The sequence below is a fragment of the Maniola jurtina genome, chromosome 25, assembly GCF_905333055.1.
Source record: "Maniola jurtina chromosome 25, ilManJurt1.1, whole genome shotgun sequence".
Taxonomy (NCBI): Eukaryota; Metazoa; Arthropoda; class Insecta; order Lepidoptera; family Nymphalidae; genus Maniola; species Maniola jurtina.
The window spans coordinates 6,359,668-6,380,518 of NC_060053.1; the positions used below are offsets into that span (position 1 = coordinate 6,359,668).

The following is a 20,851-nucleotide window of genomic DNA, read 5'->3' on the forward strand; positions in this document are numbered from 1 at the left end:
AACCTGCTCAGTAGTTTAGGGGTTACGGTGGAACACACATAAATACCAACCTACATACATACATAGACTGCTAAAATCATAACACTTCCTTTTGGCTTTGCCGTAGTCGGGTAAAAAAGTGTAATTTGTATCAAATGAAAAATAAATAATTTGAATTTGGGATAGCCGCCCGAGGCACTTAAAGGTAACTGAACATAAAAGTAAATTGAGTTTCTATATAATACTTACTTGAGAGAATAATTGAGATTTGAATCGAAACACGAATAAGCTACAACTAAAAGCGAGACTCTGACCCAGATACGCCTTAGGAATAACAAAATGTCTTTTCAAAACGCGAAAAATTAAATATGAATTTACAAGAGAAAGTACTTAAGAAAACCACATTTATGAAAAAAAAGCCATCATGTGCAAGGCGGACTCACAAACGAAGAAATCTGTACCATCGTACAAGATGTTGTAACAATTTTTTTTAATTTACATTTCGGCCATTTTGAAAATTTTGTTATTTCTTGTCATAGCGGCAATAGAAATACACATCTCGTGAAAATTTCATCTTTCTACCTATTACGGTTCACTAGATACAAATCTCTGATAGACAGATGGACGGACAGCGGAGGCTTAGTAATAGGGTCCCGTTGGCGCCCTTTGGTTACGAAACCCCAACTTATTGACCCTCCCCGGTTTTGTTGAGAGGATTTTTAGGGTTCCGTACTTCAAAAGGAAAAAAGGAACCCTTATAGGATCACTTTGTTGTCTGTCTGTCCGTCGTGTCTGTCAAGAAACCTGTAGGGTACTTCCCGTTGACCTAGAATCATGAAATTTGGTAGGTAGGTAGGTCTTATAGCACAAGTACAGGAATAAATCTGAAAACCGCGAATTTGTGGTTACATCATTTAAAAAAAATTAAAATGTGTTTCATTTTTCAAAATAAACTATACCAAGTGGGGTATCATATCATAAGAAGATAACTATACCAAGTGGGGTATATATCAGTGGGGGGGGCTTTACACATCCTAAAACAGATTTTTTTTATTTTCATGTATAATAGTTTCCTATTTATCGTGCAAAATGTTGGAAAAAATACCCGAGTACGGAACCCTCATTACGCGAGTCTGACTCGCACGTGGCCAGTTTTTTTTAATCCATGAGTAGTACAAATTCCCAAAAATCCTGAAACTTTTTCATTTTCCCTCGATAGTAGTACAAATAACAATTTTTGTAGATATTACTTGGAAAATTATTTTCTTCAAACACTAATGTGGTAATTATTGCTGATGATTTTTTATTTGCAACATAATCGGCGTCCACCATACGATATATTAATATTGTATCAAAACTGTTAGTAAATTCTTTATATCCATATCAATACTCAATATTATAAATACGAAATTGTTTCTGTCTATCAGTCTACTATCTTTTCACGGCCCATTCGTTTAACCGGTTTTGACGAGGTCCAGAGACAACTTGCATCCTAGGGATGAACGTGGGCTATTATTTGTGTCTGAAAATCAAATTTTTCCCAAGAGATTCTTAAAAACCCTTTGGGTGGTAGAAGAAACTTTTCCCCGGGGTTTTTAAAAATCTTAATCCATGTAGACGAAGTCGCGGGCATCATCTAGTTCTGGTACTAAATGAACTGTTTTTGCTAACAGTACTCTTATTTATTTCAAGTAATGGTGTGTGAGTGAACAATTAAAAGCAAATCATTTACATGTCTTAGTTACCATTAGCGTTAGGGCTCCCATTTCATATGGGGGAGAGAAATAACCCTTTGAATCGAAAAGTGCTGGATTCCATTTTGGAAAATTATTTTCTAAAGGTAAACGGGCACTGCAGTATGGTTGGTTAACCACCTACCATTTGGTATGCAGCAGTCATCGTGTTAGGCGGTAGGTTATCCGTCAATTTTGGCGCAGTGATACGCGCTGTGGTCTTATTAGTGGGAGGTCCCGGGTTCGATTCCCGGCAGGGGTTTGGAATTTTATAATTCCTAAATTTCTGGTCTGGTGGGAGGCTTCGGTCTTGGCTAGTTACCATCCTACTGGCAAAGCCATGCGATTTAGCGTTCCGGTACGCTGCCGTGTAGAAACTAAAGGTGTATGGGTTTTTTGAAAACTGCCATATCCCTTCCAGGTTAGCCCGCTTCTATCTTAGACTGCATTATCACTTACCACCAGTTGAGATTGCAGTTAATGGCTAACTCTCTCTCAAAATAACTCGCAAAATAAAGATATCATTTCATTTCATTTGTACCTGAATTTAAAAATAAAGACAGCAAAAACTGGGAAGATATGTAAAGCTGATAATACGAATGATTTAACTACAATAGCGTTACTGTGTCAGACTTGGGCGCGTTTGGAACCCTCGTAGCTTTAGTTTTAAGTTACGTAATTAATTATAACCACTATATCATACAAATTTAACGATTCCGACCATCAAAAGGAGTACAATTGTACCTACTTTGAATAAATGATTTTGACTTTGACTTTGTGTGTTAGTGTTGCTAACTAGACTTCTCTTTTTTCCTAGATTATGTGGCGGGCGGAGAGCTGTTCACGCACCTGTACCAGCGCGAACACTTCCACGAAAAAGAAGTTCGGATATACATCGCTGAGATCATACTGGCTTTGGAGCAGTTACACAAGGTAGATACTTTCATTCACATGTATGCGTCGTTTGTTGGACATTGTCCTTCAAGTAAAGAAAGAAAAAAAGAAAGAAAGAAAGAAAAACGTTTAATCTTAGGGTTCCGTACCTCAAACGGAAAAAGGAACCCTATAGGATCACTTCGTTGTCTGTCTGTCTGTCTGTCCTACCGGTAAAGTCGTGCTGCCAAGTGATTTAGCTTCCGGTACGATGCCGATGCCGTGTAGAGCCTGATCCGGTGCCATACCCCTTCCAAGTTAGCCCACTTCCATCTTAGACTGCATCATCACTTACAATCATATGAGATTGCAGTCATGGGCTAACTTGCATTGGAATTATTAAAATAAATTATCTACTTAAAATTAGATTTTTGTATCATTCTAGTTATATCTCTAATCTGCATTCTGTCTGCCAATCCCCATTGGACCAGTGTAACAGACTATGGCCTAAACCGTACTTAATCTGAGAAGAGCCCCGTCCTCAGTAGTGGGCCAGCGATGGGTTTATCATGATGATTATTCTATATACCTATTATAATCTTTTCATTCACAGCTCGGCATCATCTACCGTGACATCAAGCTAGAAAATATCCTCCTGGATGCGGAAGGCCACATAGTCCTCACAGACTTTGGGCTCTCCAAGGAGTTCTGTGGCGGGGAGAGTCGGGCGTACAGCTTCTGTGGCACTATCGAGTATATGGCACCAGAGGTGGTCCGGAGCGGCAGTCAGGGGCATGATATTGTGAGTACCTAGTAGTTTTAAGGCTACACTTCTTAGACGCTTCCCCATACATCCGAAGCATGTTTTTCGTACTACTCTATTAGAGAACTCTCCCATTCGAAATTCAATTCGAAAATAACGGTTCGTTTGCGATTGGTTGGCCACTCAAAATGGTTAACGCCCACTGTGTTTTTGTCTTTGTTATTTGTATGGGACTTCATAACAGAGAGAGCCCTACACTAACTTGTCTTCGTAGATAGGACTTATAGGTATGAAACTAAGCCAGATATCGATGTATCTCTCCATTATCTATAAAATAAATGTAGTAGGTATATTACTATATTTATTTTAAAATTATGTCCTTTAAACTAACAACTAATTGCGTATTCAAATCAACAAGCTTATGCCCGCGACTTCGTCCGCGTAGACTACACAAATTTCAAACCCCTATTTTACCCTCTTAGGGTAAAATAGGGGTTTCAAAAATCGTTTCTTAGTGGGTGTCAACGTCATAATAGAGCTATCTGCATGCCAAACCGTTCAGTAGCTTGAAAATTTTTGCGATTTTTGAAAGCTCTTTATAGAAAACTATAATGTTTTTAATCTTGAAACTAAAATCGTCATGTTATAGAAACACGTTTGGATACAATTTGGTTTCAGAATTATAAAATATCGTTTAAAAATAAAAGAAAAAAACCAAAAATATGTCTCGAAAACTGTTGTAAAAAAAAAGTTACACGTTCGCCGGTGCATACTTAAATAAAAAGGTAATTTTAATCTTTGCAACGTATATTTTACTGAAAGAAAACTGACAATGGAACGATAAATAACAAAATATAACGGCACCCAGTAATCATGAGAAAAACCCACCGCGGCAAGCGAGTAAACAACAAAATGAGTTTCACGCCTAACAGCTGTTTAGAGGCACAGCCAGTGAATGAAACGGTGCGGAGAAAGTTTTGCGCACCGCTCGATTGCACCGATGATATATTACCTGATATCACATAAGATACGTGTGACGAGCGAAACTTGAACTGCATATTTTGTGAATTTTCTTGAAACTTTAACCTTGGCAACTCCCACATTTGACCCATTTTTAGGGTTTCGTACCTCAAAAGGAATAACAAGTGTAAATTAAAAATTTTCAACACCCCTGACAAGTGAAGGTTACAGTAACTAGAAAAGAGCTGATAACTTTCAAACGGCTGAACCGATTTTCTTGGACTATTCCGCGCCTACGATCCAAAGTATCTAAAACATCATTTTCAAATAAATAATTATGTTTATCTAGGCAACGTCCATCTTGACAGCTTGACATTTGTCAATTGACACTTGAATATTATGAACCTAAGGGTTATCTAACCTTCTTTTCTACAAGAAAACTAGAAAAGAGCTGATAACTTTTAAACGGCTGAACCAATTTTTTTGGATTATAGCTAAGAACACTCTCGATCAAGCCACCTTTCAAACAAAAAAAAACAAAATTAAAATCGGTTCATTCGTTTAGGCGCTACGATGCCACAGACAGATACACAGATACACACGTCAAACTTATAACACCCCTCTTTTTGGGTCGGGGGTTAAAAACAGAATCCTTATAAGATCCAGAAACCTATAGGGTACTTTCCGTTGACCCCCGTGGGAACTCTTTGATTTTCCGGGATAAAAAGTAGCCTATTTCCGTCCCATATAAGCTAAACCTGTACCAAATTTCATCAGAATCGGTTAAACTGTTGGGCCGTGAAAAGGTAGCAGACAGACAGACAGACAGACACACTTTCGCATTTATAATATTAGGATGGAAGTTGGTTTTTTGTAAAAATTTCTACCGAAACAGCATCAATGTATCATTGTTAACAAGTGGGACATTTAAAAATACCTGTGCCATGTTTACTTGAACCAGTTTAAACCAATTAATGGGGATAATTAGTGCAGATGGCCCCTTATCGTCGGCGGAGTCGAGTATTATGTTAATTTTTATTTTATTTTTACTGGTGTTTGCTTGTTCTATCTCTGAAGACTTCTTTTCTGGCTTATCTAGTTTCTATGGTTTTTAGCTTTTCTGGAAGAAAATAATTACTTGATTTTTTTGTTTATTTTAACCCCCGACCCAAAAAGAGGGGTGTTATAAGTTTGACGTGTGTATCTGTCTGTGGCATCGTAGCTCCTAAACTAATGAACCGATTTTAATTTAGTTTTTTTTTTGTTTGAAAAGTGGCTTTACCGAGAGTGTTCTTAGCTATAATCCAAGAAAATCGGTTCAGCCGTTTGAAAGTTATCAGCTCTTTTCTTGTTACTGTAACATAGATTTTTCAAACTTATGCTATAATTACTATCTTTATCATGACTATTATCTTTCAAATCTAGACTACATAAGATACAGTACTTTAGTGTCTATAACATTGTGTTCAACCAAATTAGCACCAATGAAGATAATTTTCGCACTACAACTACAAAACGAACTTGAGCAATCCGTTACGATTTTGCAAAAGAAGTTGAAAATTTCGCACTCGCTCCAGTTTTATAGACATCCACTGATACCTTTATCTCTTTCCCACTCATTTTATATCATATTCGCCATCTCTCTTAGACTGTGACCTACATGCCCGTGCCACACTAATTCGGGTATAAACCGAGTAAATTATAATGCCATAAGATCTTTATACTGGTCTTCATTATCATCATGTATATCTTTCATAGTCGGGTTATCAGTGTTAGATTAATGTTTGATGTTTATTGCTCATTTGAATATTCGATAAGACATGTTAGATTATTTTTGTATTTTATTTTGTTTATTTACATGTTTAAAACATATTAATACTAGAGGATGCCCGCGACTTCGTCCGCGTGGATTTAGGTTTTTAAAGATCCCGTGGGAACTCTTTGATTTTTCGGGATAAAAGTAGCCTATGTCCGTCGCCGGAATATAAGCTAACTCTGTACCAAATTTAGTCAGAATCGGTTTAACTGTTGGGCCGTGAAAAGGTCAGGAGCAGACAGACAGACAGACACACTTTCGCATTTATAGTATGGATTAGTATGGAACAGCATTCCGAACCAGTGGTAGATTATTTTGACGATTCAAAAGCACTTGTAAAAGTTTAATTGAATAAAAATAATTTGAATTTGAATTTATGGATTATAAATTCACTAGCTTATGCCTGCCACTACGTTCGCGTGGACTGCACTTTCAAACGCCTCTTTTATTCTTCAGGGATTGAATTATCAAAAATCCTTTCAAAGCCGATGTAGATACGTCATAATAGCTATCTATACTGCATGCCTCAGTTTGATCCATCCAATAGTTTGAGCTTCCAGTAGCCTGGAAACTGACATATGCTTCCGTGGGAATTTCGAAAAATCAGGCCTTATTCCTTATTCTACATTATAAAGGAAACCTCTGTGCATTCCAGTTTTCTAAGTCCAAGGTTTTGGACTGGTCGATGGTCAGGCAGAATTTTTCTTTTTAACCCCCGACCAAAAAAGAGGGGTGTTATAAGTTTGACGTGTGTATCTGTGTATCTGTCTGTGGCATCGTAGCTCCTAAACTAATGAACCGATTTTAATTTAGTTTTTTTTGTTTGAAAGTGGCTTGATCGAGAGTGTTCTTAGCTATAATTCAAGAAAATCGGTTCAGCCGTTTGAAAGTTAACAGCTCTTTTCTAGTTACTGTAACCTTCACTTGTCGGGGGTGTTATAAATTTTTAATTTACACTTGTTGTAATATTATCTAGATTGCTGTTATTTTTTCAAAGTCGTAGATAGGTATAAGATCAAAATACTATACCTTACAACTAGTATAGCTTTTATATTACAAATGCATGTGGAATGCGAATGCCTTGTAAACAACGTCGATGACCGGGCGTCTCCTATAACCCATGTTAATCAATACAATAAACTTGAAAATTGTATAGCAATTGAATGTAACTATCATTGCATTTCTAACTCTACCTATTAAGTTTAAAATCACACTAATATTATAAAGGCGAAAGTTTGTGTGTATGTGTGTGTGTATGTTTCACGCAAAAACCACTTGACGGATTTGGTTAATAAAATTCATTTAAAATATGATACGTACTCTACCTACTTCAATTTTTATATCCCTGTTACTGTTTTTGTGTCTTTGGTAAGTAGATTGGTTAATTATAGGTAGCGAATAGTACCTACCTACCTACTTTTTGAATTGGGACAAACATTAGTCATAATTTGCCGAACTTTGCAATGATTCATACTAAGTATATTTTTGGACATTGTTGGTCTAACTCTGTAGCATTTTCCTCTGGGATGACCGCCTTCCTGTGTCACTAGTGTTTTTAGGGTTCCGCACCTCAAAAAGAAAAAACCGGCCAAGTGCGAGTCAGCTTCGCGCACCGAGGGTTCCGTACTTGGATATTTTTTCCGACATTTTGCACGTTTCAGAATATATACAGGTAAAGCTCTTTCATGTGATACTCCACTTGGGATAGTTATGTTACTTTGAAAATCGAAACACACGGGCGGACGGACAGACAGACAACAAAGTGATCCTATAAGAGTTCCATTTTTCCTTTTGAGGTACGGAACCCTAAAAAAGGAATTCTTATAGTATAAGGGTTCGTTTTGAGGTACGGAATTCTAAAAACTATAAAACTGTCACCCAGGCCACGGAACCCTTTTGGTATATTTACTTGGCATGCATATAAAAAGTGGAGATAAGTGATGTTGATAGCACGAGAAATGCCCTACCGGCGCGCGCGCAGTATTCAAAATGGCGGCCGGAATGTGGGTCACGGTGATCACCCGATGCTGCTTACCAAATGAAATTTCCAAATTAAATTGTTTATTTGTTACGTTTTGGCACAGTTATTTATTTGAGACATTTAATGTCTTAGTAGTTTTCAACTGATGCTTGGCTCTACAAAATCTACTACTTGTGGATTCAAAGCCATCTTCTCCCTTTATTCCAATGTTTTTTCCAGTAGTTTTTTAAACGGGTTTGTGCCAACAAAGTCGTGAGCATGAGAGACAGCAGGCTCAACTGCTATTATCCGAAACGATGCGTGCTGCGAAGTTTCAGATGATAAACAAACCATCTGACGTTTTATCGCTGACTAGTCAGACTCAACGACAGAGACGATGCTCTACGAAACCGAAGCCGCCTATTATCTCTTTCTAAAGCTTGATGTTTGCCAGCAGCTATAAAGCTATAGGATCCACCTCACTTTGTTGTCTGTCTGAAATCTATCACGACCTGTCAGATAATCAAAACCTATAGGGTACTTCCTGCTGACCTTAAATCATGAAATTTGGAAGTTAGCAATATATTATAGCACGAGTAAAGAGAAAAGTCCGAAAACCGTGAATATACATTATTCCCGCCTTACCTCAGCCGTGAGGGTCCACCCACATATTGACATTCTGTTTATTCGCGCGACGTATTTTGCCACGTCTTTTGTAATACGAAAGGTAAAGGAGTAGGGCAATACCCTACCGGCCTTGCAATTTTCCTGACACCTCTTATTTTGGGTGCTTTCAAGGCAATCGGTGTACAGGCGACATCTGAGTAAGCTGCAATTTCCTCGAGAGTCATGATGCCTTGGTATTTTGAATTCATGGATCTTTGTTCTTTAAAGTAATGCTGACTGATGCAATACTTGCCCTTAAGCTTTTAGTAGTTTAACCTCGCGTTGTTTCGAATCCTCGATGGGTTCTAGATGGTCTAGAAAGTGCCAAAAAGAGTATATACCTATACTATACCTACTGTCTCGTACATTTTGTGGGGTCTCTGCAAGGCATTATCAAAGAAAATAATCGGATAAGAGGAATAAAATAAATAAACGCTTGTTAGGCACATACCATATATGTAGTTGCGAAGTTTCCCTGTCTTATCGAAACTATAAAAATAATTTAATTACCTAAATTGGGTATTCCAAATTATAAGTAGGTTGCTACGTGTTGATTTTTTCCCTATGACGAATATGTTATTTGATTGATACGCATCTCTACAAATACTGTACATTTCGACATATTTCACTATTCTGCTCTGGTCGATATACATATACATTTAACCCCCGACAATTGTAAATTGACGTGACACAGTCATCAGTGAACCAACACTATGCGTTCGAGCGCACTGTGAGACCTCATAGTAATGATTGTGAATACGGGTATGAGTTAGCGAATCATACAACCGACAGGCTGCCATTGGTACCACTAACACCTCTCACCGCTTACCACAAGATCATTCAAGTACTTTATTGACCGTGGTCATGGAACTCGCGATTTCAAAAGAAAGCTAAGCCCTGACCTTTTGGGATTACTTTTGTTCACAATCTCTTAGTAAATAAAAAGTTGGCGCAAGTAAAAGTAACCAATGTAACGCTTGCAAATCGCAGGCGCACACTTTCACTGGTGAGTGGTGAGAATGCCTTGTGATCTGCCCAGCTTTCCGGTATATCATATTACCATACGCGATGTCCTGTTCTAGATTACTTACATTTTTTCTGCAGCAGTTTTATGGACACGTTCACACATAGATAATCTTTTATTAGTACGATTTACGGCAAAAAGTTAACCACCGATTCTAACTTGGCTGGGCAGCGCTCGAAAAGCTTCGAAAGGACTTCTCGTCCAATATTCACCTGTGCTTGAAGATCAAAGTCTTCGAACAAAGTGTGTTGCTAGTGATGACATATTATGGATCCGAGACATGGTCGCTAACTATAGGCCTCATAAGAAAGCTGAGAGTCACTTAGTGGTAGAAATCCTATACTCAGTTCGAAGCGGGAAGAATTTGGGAGTCCACGAATATCTCAAAAAAACCAATATGATTAATGTAAATACTATTAAGCTTTTTTCATGAATACTGTCCATCTTTGCTGTACCTATTCTACTCCCTTTACGCACTGCCAAGGGTCACTGGTAGAGATCTCTTATGAGAGATGAGTGCTTCCCTGTTCACTTTTTCTTTCTTTTTATCTTTATTGTTACAACTTTCTGGTACAAAAAAAAAAAGAGTCAAGAGTCTCAGAAATTACAAAAACGAGTTTGTAGATATCTTTCGATTGTCGGAGATTCAGGCAGCTTCAAAGTAAGAATAGGATCACAAGAGGTTTGGATAGAGATATGTAGAACAAGAAAAGGATTTATACGCTCTATCTATACTCTATATTAGTAAATAAGATTGAAGTGACTGTCTGTTTGAACGCTAATCTTCGGAGTAGCTGAACCTATTTTAACGAGATTTTTTTTTTTTTTTTTTTTTTTTTTTTTTTTTTTTTTTTTTTTTTTTTTTTTTTTTTTTTTAAAAAGAATATTAGCCATGTTAAATGACTAATATTCCCTTTCCTCTCCAACTAAGCGTCGGGCTTGTGCTAGGAGTAGGTACGACAATAGTGCAACGGGCGGGGTTTGAACCGTCGACCTTTCGGTTTTCAGTCCACTCCTTTACCGGTTGAGCTATTGAGGCTCTGATTTTCTTTTCTGATCAGATTTTCTCAGACAAGTAGAGGATTAACCAAGGAGCAACATAGGCTACTTTTTCAACCGACATTAAAAATCTCCATTTTTAATGTGTTTAGTGTGTAGTTGTGTTTTTCTACCTATGCACTGATATCTCCGAGATTTCTGAACCGATTTGCGTAATTTTTTTTAATCGATAGAAGAACTTTGCGACATTGTTCCATAAAAAATTTGGATTCCAACTCCTCAATCCTGATGCTGCAGGGGATCTGACCAAACCACGCGGGCGAAGCTGCGGGCATCATCTAGTTCTAACTAAATTCGTAATATTACAACAAATATGTTATTAAACAAATAAACACTCATAAGTTGTAGTTGCACTAAGTGCCTATAATAGTAAAATTATTGCCAACGATTATGCAATCGCGATCGGCTATGTGGGTCAATTTTACACAACATACTGTCATATTGTGAATATAATACTGTAACTCATATATTATACCAAAAAGATTTATTTGGCCAGTCAATATACCTAATACCATAATTTAATATCTTAAAGAATGTAGGTAAATATTTAGAAACAATGGCACAATCAATAATGGTAGCAAAAATGGTAATATTTTTTTTTCATTTATTTTTATAGATTTAGTAACTCTATGAGATCAGATGATAAATATTTAGAGTTAGTTTGTAGTTTATTTACGATTTGTAAAATAAGACAAGTGTAAATTAAAAATTTATAACACCCCCGACAAGTGAAGGTTACAGTAACTAGAAAAGAGCTGATAACTTTCAAACGGCTCAACCGATTTTCTTGGATTATAGCTAAGAACACTCTCGGTCAAACAAAAAAAATAAAATTAAAATCGGTTCATTAGTTTAGGAGCTACGATGCCACAGACAGATACACAGATACACACGTCAAACTTATAACACCCCTCTTTTTGGGTCGGGGGTTTAAAAAGAATTGCCAAACATATTAATGAAAAATAATGTCATAATAGTCTTTATCCATATTTTGTATGATCTAATAATACGACCGAATATTTTTTCAGTCTGCCTCACAGAACAAAATGAATAAAGTTAATCTGATTCCTCCTTCCATGGCCTACCTTGATTCAACATTTCTGCATGCCATTGTTTTATTTTGATATTAGAAATTCTCAGGCCTAAGGGTAATATGCATAGTATTCATTGTTCGTGAGAGCATTTTGCCTTATTTTTGATTTACCTATAGTTTTACGAAATACCTGCCTGTGACCTTTATTCTTAAGGCATATTTTTGAGACAATGAGGACATTTTTGGATTATATTTTCAAGGCGATGTCATATCTTTAACTGTTTGAAATGCAGAACAACTATATCATTGTTATTCATCATAATTTCGTTGTGTTTCTTGGCTAGCCTGATGTTATGTCTCAAAGTATCTTTGAATCTTCTGATATTTTTTATTGATGGCTGACCTATATTTAGATTTTAGATAGTTTTAAAATTCTAAAGTCAGAAATCGATTTTTTGTCATAAAAGATATTATGTAGATCGATTAAATGTCTACTCTTACTCTGTAAAATAATAGAGATAGCTGGTACCTAGTTATAACTTACCAAATCATGGCATTGGCATGTCAAACTTTGCTTGCACGTAAAATATTCGATATTTTTCGATAAAAATTTGATAAATCACTTCATTTGATACCGTCTCAATTTTCAATCGCAAAGAATACCATATTCTCTCAACGTCCAACGAATCCCATTGAACAAGTGAAAGCCAAAATATGTAATTTGCTAAACAGAGCGCGACGCGTTAAAAATAAGAAACAACCTTTGACAGTATTGTGCAAAGACAAACCAGCTATAATACTTAGTTGTGACTCCTAATGGATATTATGTGTATTCTATTTTTAAATCGTTTATTTTCGAATCATCCGTGCGCTCTCTTGCGAAGTCGCGCCTGGAATGAGGTCGCCGCGTTCCAATTTTGAATTTTAGACTCTTGATAGCTAGGTACTTTCACTGGCATTTATTTTTTATCGTAACTACCATACACTGAGGCAATTATCTATTATACTTTTTAAATCCGGCTTTTATATTTAACTAGCCGTTACCTCCATACTTGGCTCGTCTGTTTAAATAAAAAATAAATAAAAATCCTTTACTTCGACCATAAAATTGATCATAATTGTTAGTAATAACACACCTTAAAACTAATGTTAGTGATCTTATATCTATCTAATTACTTAATCCTAATACTATATCTAAGACAGGCTTGATTAGTCAGCATGTGCACCATATGACAATGGTTCAGGTACTGACAATCCAGAACAATTTATGTTCCATCGCAGAATTTCGAGTCGTATTTCCAAATTCCAAAATGCAAGTTGTTTATTAGCCATATCAAAAGTGGTTCAACGGTTAAGCTATGAAAACGCAGATAGCCAGACATAGACATATTCTAGCTGACCTAATACAAGTGGATTTAAGATTTTTATAAAGATGGGTTTCTAGGATAAAATCTCATTAGTCCGTTTTCAAGAAGCAAGGTATGGTTATACCCGTCAAGATCGTTTCAGCGTTTGAGTCGTGAAAAGGTAACAAACAGATAAACTTTCGCTTTTAATATAATAGTAGGTACTAGATGATGCTGGCGACTTAGTCTGCCTGAATTTCGTTTCTAAAAATCCCGTGTAAACTTTGACTTCCGGGATGTAAAGTATCCCATGTCCGTCTCAAGGATGCAAGCAAGCTATCTCTGTGCTAAATAGATGATGCCGCGAGATCATCCACGTGGATTTAGGATTTTAAGAATCCTGTGGGAACGCTTTTCTATTTTCTGGAACAAGAAATAGCCTGTCCTTTTTTTATTCATTATAGGCAAGCGCTTGTCTGGGATGCAACCTACCTCTGTACCAAACGTACCGATGGGCCGGCCGTGACAAGCTAGCAGACAGGCAGACACACTCATTTATTTATAATATTAGTATGCATGGAGTAGGTACGGGTTGGTGGATTTCGTATTTCGAAGATTGTGATTGGCTGTTTTCATGACATAGCCATTTCCTTGTTCAGATATTATTGACCGTATCTTAGTCGTATCAAAACCTGAATCGTTTTCTCTTTACATAACTGAATTTAACTTAGTGTCTTGTTGTATTTTATCTTGTTCTTCCTGGTGGGTTCCGGAGTTTATGGCCTGTTCACATTACTCCAATAGCGTGCTAGTTAACAAGCTTTTCTGGCGCTGTATTTGCTAATACTACTGTAATCATAACAATAGCGTCCTGTCTGACTTCAATACAAGAAAAAGTTTACAGTAATGATAAACAGACTTTCTTATCTGACACATAATTTTTCACCATTTTTCATAATAAGGTCCTTACAAATAAATTAATTATCACACAGCACATAATGCGCATGTACGTAGTTAAAATAAATAAAAAAATAAAAAAATAAATATACTTTTAGTTGGGACTATAAGCTAGGCGCAAACGCAGTACATATGATGGATACAGATGAAATAACGGAGGCCGAGGGTGTTATCAGATTATCGTGGGCATATTTTTCACTTTTTTATTACTTAGTTGTGGGTAGACAGACATTATAAACGCGAGAAACTGATTACGAGATTTATCGCGCGCACGAATACACTATGTAGAGTAGCTAACGCACAGTAATTGACACGGTTAACACTTTTATCTCTTTTCAAACCCATTGTAATTACTAGACACACAATGCACACACCACTCTGCGAACTGATGGATTTGGTGTGGCGCAGCGGTGATAGTTTACTGACCATGCTCTATGGAGCCTCGATAAGAACTGAACTGTCGTCCTTAGGACAACGCTGAACGAACCGTGGAATCATAACCTGCCCCCCGTCGCACCAACTCCACCCAGGTTTACCGACAATTGAATGATCGAATCAACTAATCCACAAAACCTGAGTCCGCAAAAATAGATGTCGCTCTACAATTCAGTAGTACAACCATTTCATAACAGATGGTGCTTTAAATAATGGCCACTTTAATGTTAGTCTCCGATATACTAATGAAAACTTAAATACCTAAATATTTACCTAAAACTTAACTTACTGACTGAACTTTGAGTTAGTGCATGTTTAAATGAATGTCAAAAATATTTAGCGTTGCCATGCCTAACTAATGTGTAAATTTTTATTAGTATGGAGCTTAAATACGCGAACGTCTGCTAAACTGGCTTCTAGGACTTTTCTTTTTGGATATCGGTTAAAAGGTGCCGATATGTCAACGTACTGTTCAAACTGTAGAAACTTGAGATTTGCAAACAGTAAGTATGGTTTCTGTATAAATAATGGATGTTGAGAGAGTTTATACCACGCGGGCGAAGTTGAGGGCAAAAATAAAAGACTTTAATAATGGCCATCAATTGCCGTCCAGTACTGTGAAGAAATTATTGGATCTAGCAACTGGAATAATGTAAACCGGTCTTTATGTACTTTTAGATACGATAATGGAGCGATTTCATTACGTAAGCGATTCTATGAACCGTTTTTACTAGTTCAAATCAGTATTGGTGTAGCGTGAGCAAATAGAGTATATATTAGAAGCGATTCATTCTAGAATAGTCATATCAGCATAAGGATTTTAATTTTTTAACCGACATCAAAAAAGGAGGAGGTTCTCAATTCGACGAAAACTTTTTTGCTTTTTTATTATGTTCCCCGATTACTCGAAGATTTTTTTTTGTTTGAAAGACTTACCAGGTAGTCCCATATGAAGATGAACAGAACTCTTCAGTGGATAAGGGCAAATTGCTCGCGATCGGTGTAATAGCTTAGTAAACAGGTTTTTAACTAGGCATAGACATATTTTAATATAGCCACTAAAATTTGTGAAATTAAATAAATTCAAAAAAAATGTTTCTCTAAAAATTGAACTCGGTTTTTTTTTTGGTTTTTTTATTTTATAAAGACAGGAACTATGAAACTAGGAAAGACTGTCGTGACCTGTGGTATACCTAATTGCGAAAATATACAGGTGCGTGCCCAATATCAAACCACAGACCCCGTAGGAGTTCGACGATTTAACTTCTAAGCTATCACCGCCTTAACCTTTGCAAAAGTAAAACTTTAGCAGTGAACTGACTCAGTGATTATAAACTTCGTTTCGAGGTTAATCACGGAGGTTAACAGAATTTTATTCATTTTTCGTGGCCGTGCGAATTCTGGGGGCACCTACTGGCTAATCAAGGTTAAGCATCTACATAGCATTAACGGCCCATTGAAATATGACCTCCTTAATAGCGCTTACAAGTTACAGCCCCCTGGTAAACTTAGACCTATACTTCTAAGTTCTAACTAGGACTAGAGTTGAAATTTTCACAGTGTTTCAAATTGAATTTTTTTGAAATTCCGTGATTCTTAGTTGTGATGTAGCATCTTATAATATGAAGTACCCTATAGGTTTTCTTGTCAAACACGACAGACGGACAGACAGACAGACAACAAAGTGATACTTAAGGGTTCTGTATTCCCTTTTGGCCTACGGACCCCCTTCCCCTTTCCCTATAGACCCCAGATGAAATGCTAAAAAATATGAGAATTCCAATCAGATGTCGAACCAGATATTTTGCCATCCGACTGATAACTTGTTTCGCATCTGTCCAATTATAAATAGAACGATAACCACCGTTATGTACCATATTTACTGTTTCTTTTACACTAGTGTGATTGCAATAGGTGGGACGGAGATGAAAAATAATAACCTCGCCTGGTTAGATCGGTTTTCCCGTAAGGTCTTTCTTTCTGATGGATTCTGTGTAATTAATAGATGGACCATTATTATGACTTACTGTTTGAAAACATTTCTGCGCCCGTACGTAGTCGAAATTCCACGGACACGTACGAAGCGATTTGCCTCCTCGTTTTTCTTTCGAACCGCTAGGATATGGAACGCCCTTCCAGCATAAGTTTTCCTTTCCTCTAATATGGGTACCTTTAAAGCAAGAGTGACAAGGAATCTTCTAGGCAAGCGCGCTCCATCTCAGGCTGCATCATCACTTCCCACCAGGTCTGATTGCGGTGCGATCATCACGGACATCCGGTCCTGGGCACGCACCTCTAAATATTCCTCTGACCTCTAAATATGTGCAATGAAAGCATGCCTGAGAGTTCTTCAAAGTCTGCAACCCGCAATTCATTAACATAGTGAATGAACCATGGCCAAACCACACGCTTCTCATTCTAAGAAGAGAGCCGTACTCAGTAGTGTGCCAGCAATGGGTCGATGATGATGATGTGTCGTAACAGGAGTCGCTGTTTATTGAAAAACTTTGCCTTCCTTGTCCCTGATACTTCCTGTTTGTTGATCCGTATCTAAGTGGTACAATGAATTAAGTTTTCTGCTACTCTTCTACTAAAACCCCACTAATTTCTCACAGTCGCAAGACATATTACTTTTCGCGAATACCAGACTAGCATAAATATAAACAGATTAATAAACGCCGTTAGGAAATGATAACGATCTCGATGACACAAATAGATGACCTTACGCTGAATGGATGCGAGTTTGTGTCAATATTGAATAACTGGCACGAATAGCTAGCATCGCGGGGAACACCTTGGCGGCCATATGCAACTGAAGTTATGCGCATTGCTGTTCAATGTTTAGGGAAAACACACTGTTGTTTAATATATCACTTGCGGTGAAGGAAAACATCGTGAAGAAAGCATGCAAGAAAGCAATGTTCTCTCTGAAGGCTACCATGGTTCCACCTGCATGCCTGAGAGTTCTCTTCAAAGGTGAAGAAAGCATGCAAGAAAGCAATTTTCTCTCTAAAGGCTGCCATGGTTGCACCTGCATGCCTGGAGTTCTCTTCAAAGGCGAAGAAAGCATGCAAGAAAGCAATGGTCTCTCTGAAGGCTGCCATGGTTCCACCTGCATGCCTGAGAGTTCTCTTCAAAGGTGAAGAAAGCATGCAAGAAAGCAATTTTCTCTCTGAAGGCTGCCATGGTTCCACCTGCATACCTGAGAGTTCTCTTCAAAGGTGAGGAAAGCATGCAAGAAAGCAATGGTCTCTCTGAAGGCTGCCATGGTTCCACCTGCATGCCTGAGAGTTCTCTTCAAAGGTGAAGAAAGCATGCAAGAAAGCAATTTTCTCTCTGAAGGCTGCCATGGTTCCACCTCATGCTCATGGTCCAACCATAAAAATAGTTAGTTACCTATTCATTTTGACATTGTTTACGGTATTTTTTGACGAATCCCCAAAAGGACATTGTCATAATTCGCCTAAGAATCAACATTCATTTGACATATACAATAATTCTTAGCATAATTTAAAACCTTTATTCCAAATATTAGAATTTGACGGACACTTCAGAATATTTAATAAAAATAATTAAATGGATGTTTAATTGATTCCCATACGTTTCCGTTCACCGTTATCCAATCATCGCTTTCAGCGCTTGATCCCTATGGTAAAAGATAAGAGCTCAAGTAGGTTAAAGCGCTAAGTGCAACAGGAGAAAGGGCTGGTTGTGAGCGAGAAACAAATACGGCTTATGTTAGCGTTCGAGTGAGATGGAACACAATCGTGTTTGTATTCTTTACTCTATGTTGTTCAGTTGATGCTCATTATGGACTTTAATGACAGAAAACAATCAAATGTCATAGTCAATTGCTACTTTGAGTTTTGAATTTTGATGGTTTTAACTTATTATTTGCCTTCCTGACTTGCGCACCGGTCTACAACTAGACATGGATCTCCCATTGGAATGAGAAGGGGTAAGGCCATAGTTCACCACGCTGCTCAAGTGTGGATTGGTTGACTTCACACACTTGGGACCAAAGTTCTAACCACTAGAGTCGAGATTACCACTATTCTCATAGTGTAAGTAATAATTCTACACACTACCAAATATGTTTAGTAGAAAAGTGATAAAAGTATATAGGAACTACTAATTTAATTCAGTCATTCATATTCTTAAATCATAATTTATACTTAATAGATACCAAGCTTTGTTTACCTACCTACTTACCTCTTACGAATGAATATCCGAGTAGGTACCAAATAAGTAAAATGAGTACCTATCTACCTACCTAAACCAAAGCTATTTTGACAGCATTTAACAGAAACCTCAAAGACATAGGTATCCATAAATAAGTACCTACCTAATGAAACTCGAAACCGAAACGGGACTAGCGAGGTAAAATATAACCTCAAAATCGAAAACATTTTTGATAATAACTAAATTCTCAGAAGTGTCCGTTGTTTCAATCTACTTTCGGGGATTTAAAGAGGTTTTTTTGAACCCGTTAATCAATATTTTATGACTGATGGTTTTTAGGCGAAACTTGTATGGAGGCAGAACAATGTCCTTTTCCTTGTTATGCTTAAAAGAAGTAATGAACCGCACCATTAATTTTTAATAAACCGTTATTTGGTCCCAATGCAATGGTGAAAAACGTGCGAAACGCTGTTACTATAGCTATAATATTGTATTACTCAAGTCTCGTTTCCCTGGCCCGTTGCCAAAAAAATCCTACGAGTTTTAAAAGTTCGTTTCTGTCTTCCTAAAGGTGAGGTTTACCTAAATAATTGGTATTAAGGTCATGGGGAAAAATTGAGGCTTATCTTTGAATGTTTTCACCACAGTTTTTAGCATGTTTAAGCGCTCGCCCGACTTCAGCAATTTAAGTACGTGTAGAAATAAAAAAATATTTTTTTTTGCGTTTTGAGTACGGTTTTTTGTAAATATTGTTTTGTTCTTTATTAAGATCCTCTCTAAGTATTTAAGATCATAAGATAGAAGAAGAATTTGTAACTTTGTAATTGGTAAAATTTGTTTGTAATTTTTGTAAAGTCTTCGTATAGTACTAAAATAATTATTTTTTCCTTTTTTGAAAAGATTTCATCATGAGATAATAATAATAATTTATAACTTAAAAAAAATATTGAAATAGTCTAGGTAGGGCTTGTTAACGTACAAAATTTTTGAAAATTCAATCCCTAGGGGGTAAAATTTGTGTTGTCCATGGGGACGAAGTTGCGGACATAAGCTGTACATTAATGAGAGATAACAAAAAGAGTAGTGTTATGTTCTATGGTCTTGTACTTTTCTTTAAAAGAAAGTGTTCTTTTAGTGTTTCGCTGCCATTTCGCGCTTCCGCGGCCGAATACTAAGTGTGCCACATATCAAAGAATTCCGGTCAAGTAAGGTAGGCCCCTGCTCTTATCCCATAAGATAGCGGTCCACGTAATAAGTTTCACCGCTCGTAACGGATGACACAAGATTACGGTACCACTACCACCACCACCGACTTTCAATACTGCGCACGCGAGCGCTCGGTTGACTTCGGGTATCTTCGCCTGTTCGTGGAAATTTCGACTCTGTAGTCTTGTTTTACAGTTCATTTTATTTTAATCATTTTCTTTCGCGCTTGGTTTGACTTCGGATGTCTTCGTCTGTTCGTTGTAGTTTCTTCTTTATTGTCTAGTGTTATAGTTGCTTTTAGGATATTGAAATTGATAATATTTCTTCAGTTAACTCCATCAGTTTGTTGAAAATTTAACTATTATGTTCTTGTTTTACAGTTGATTTTATTGAAATCATTGACTTTTGAAATGAATGCGCACGCGTTTGACACGAACGCGTTTGGTATTGACTTCGGGTGTCTTCGCCTATACTTTGTAGTTTGTTCTTTATTTTCTACTGTCATAGTTGCTTTTAGGATATTGAATTTGGTAGGTACATTTTTCTTCAGCTAAATCCGACTGTTTGTTGAAATTTTCACTCTATCAAGTTGTTTTACAGTTGCTTTTATATTAGTAAAATAGTTGTATGAACTTGTATCATCATATTTCGGATATCTTCGGCGATGAGGGTGCATTTGACTTTAGCAGTTTGTTATAAAGTTGCTTTTACAATAGCAATAGTGTGGCATTAAAATTAATTTTCCCGGTTAATTTCCGGATTTGAGAAAATTCGGCTATTTTGTTGAGATTTAATGCAAATTCAATTTTTATCTACAGTTACTTTCTGAATAACAATTTTATTAAAGGCACCTACCAAC

The 20,851-nt window shown here is 36.9% G+C and overlaps 1 protein-coding gene across 2 annotated transcripts in view; it reads left to right on the plus strand.

Annotated features, from left to right (window-relative positions):
• LOC123878216 (ribosomal protein S6 kinase alpha-5-like) overlaps window positions 1–20,851 on the plus strand; it is a 120,459-nt gene that overhangs the window by 66,693 nt on the left and 32,915 nt on the right. For both annotated transcript variants that reach the window (XM_045925338.1, XM_045925340.1), the window contains exons 5-6: window positions 2,530–2,645; window positions 3,199–3,387. In XM_045925338.1, the coding sequence (XP_045781294.1) occupies window positions 2,530–2,645; window positions 3,199–3,387 (305 nt within the window). The remainder of the gene's footprint in view (window positions 1–2,529; window positions 2,646–3,198; window positions 3,388–20,851) is intronic.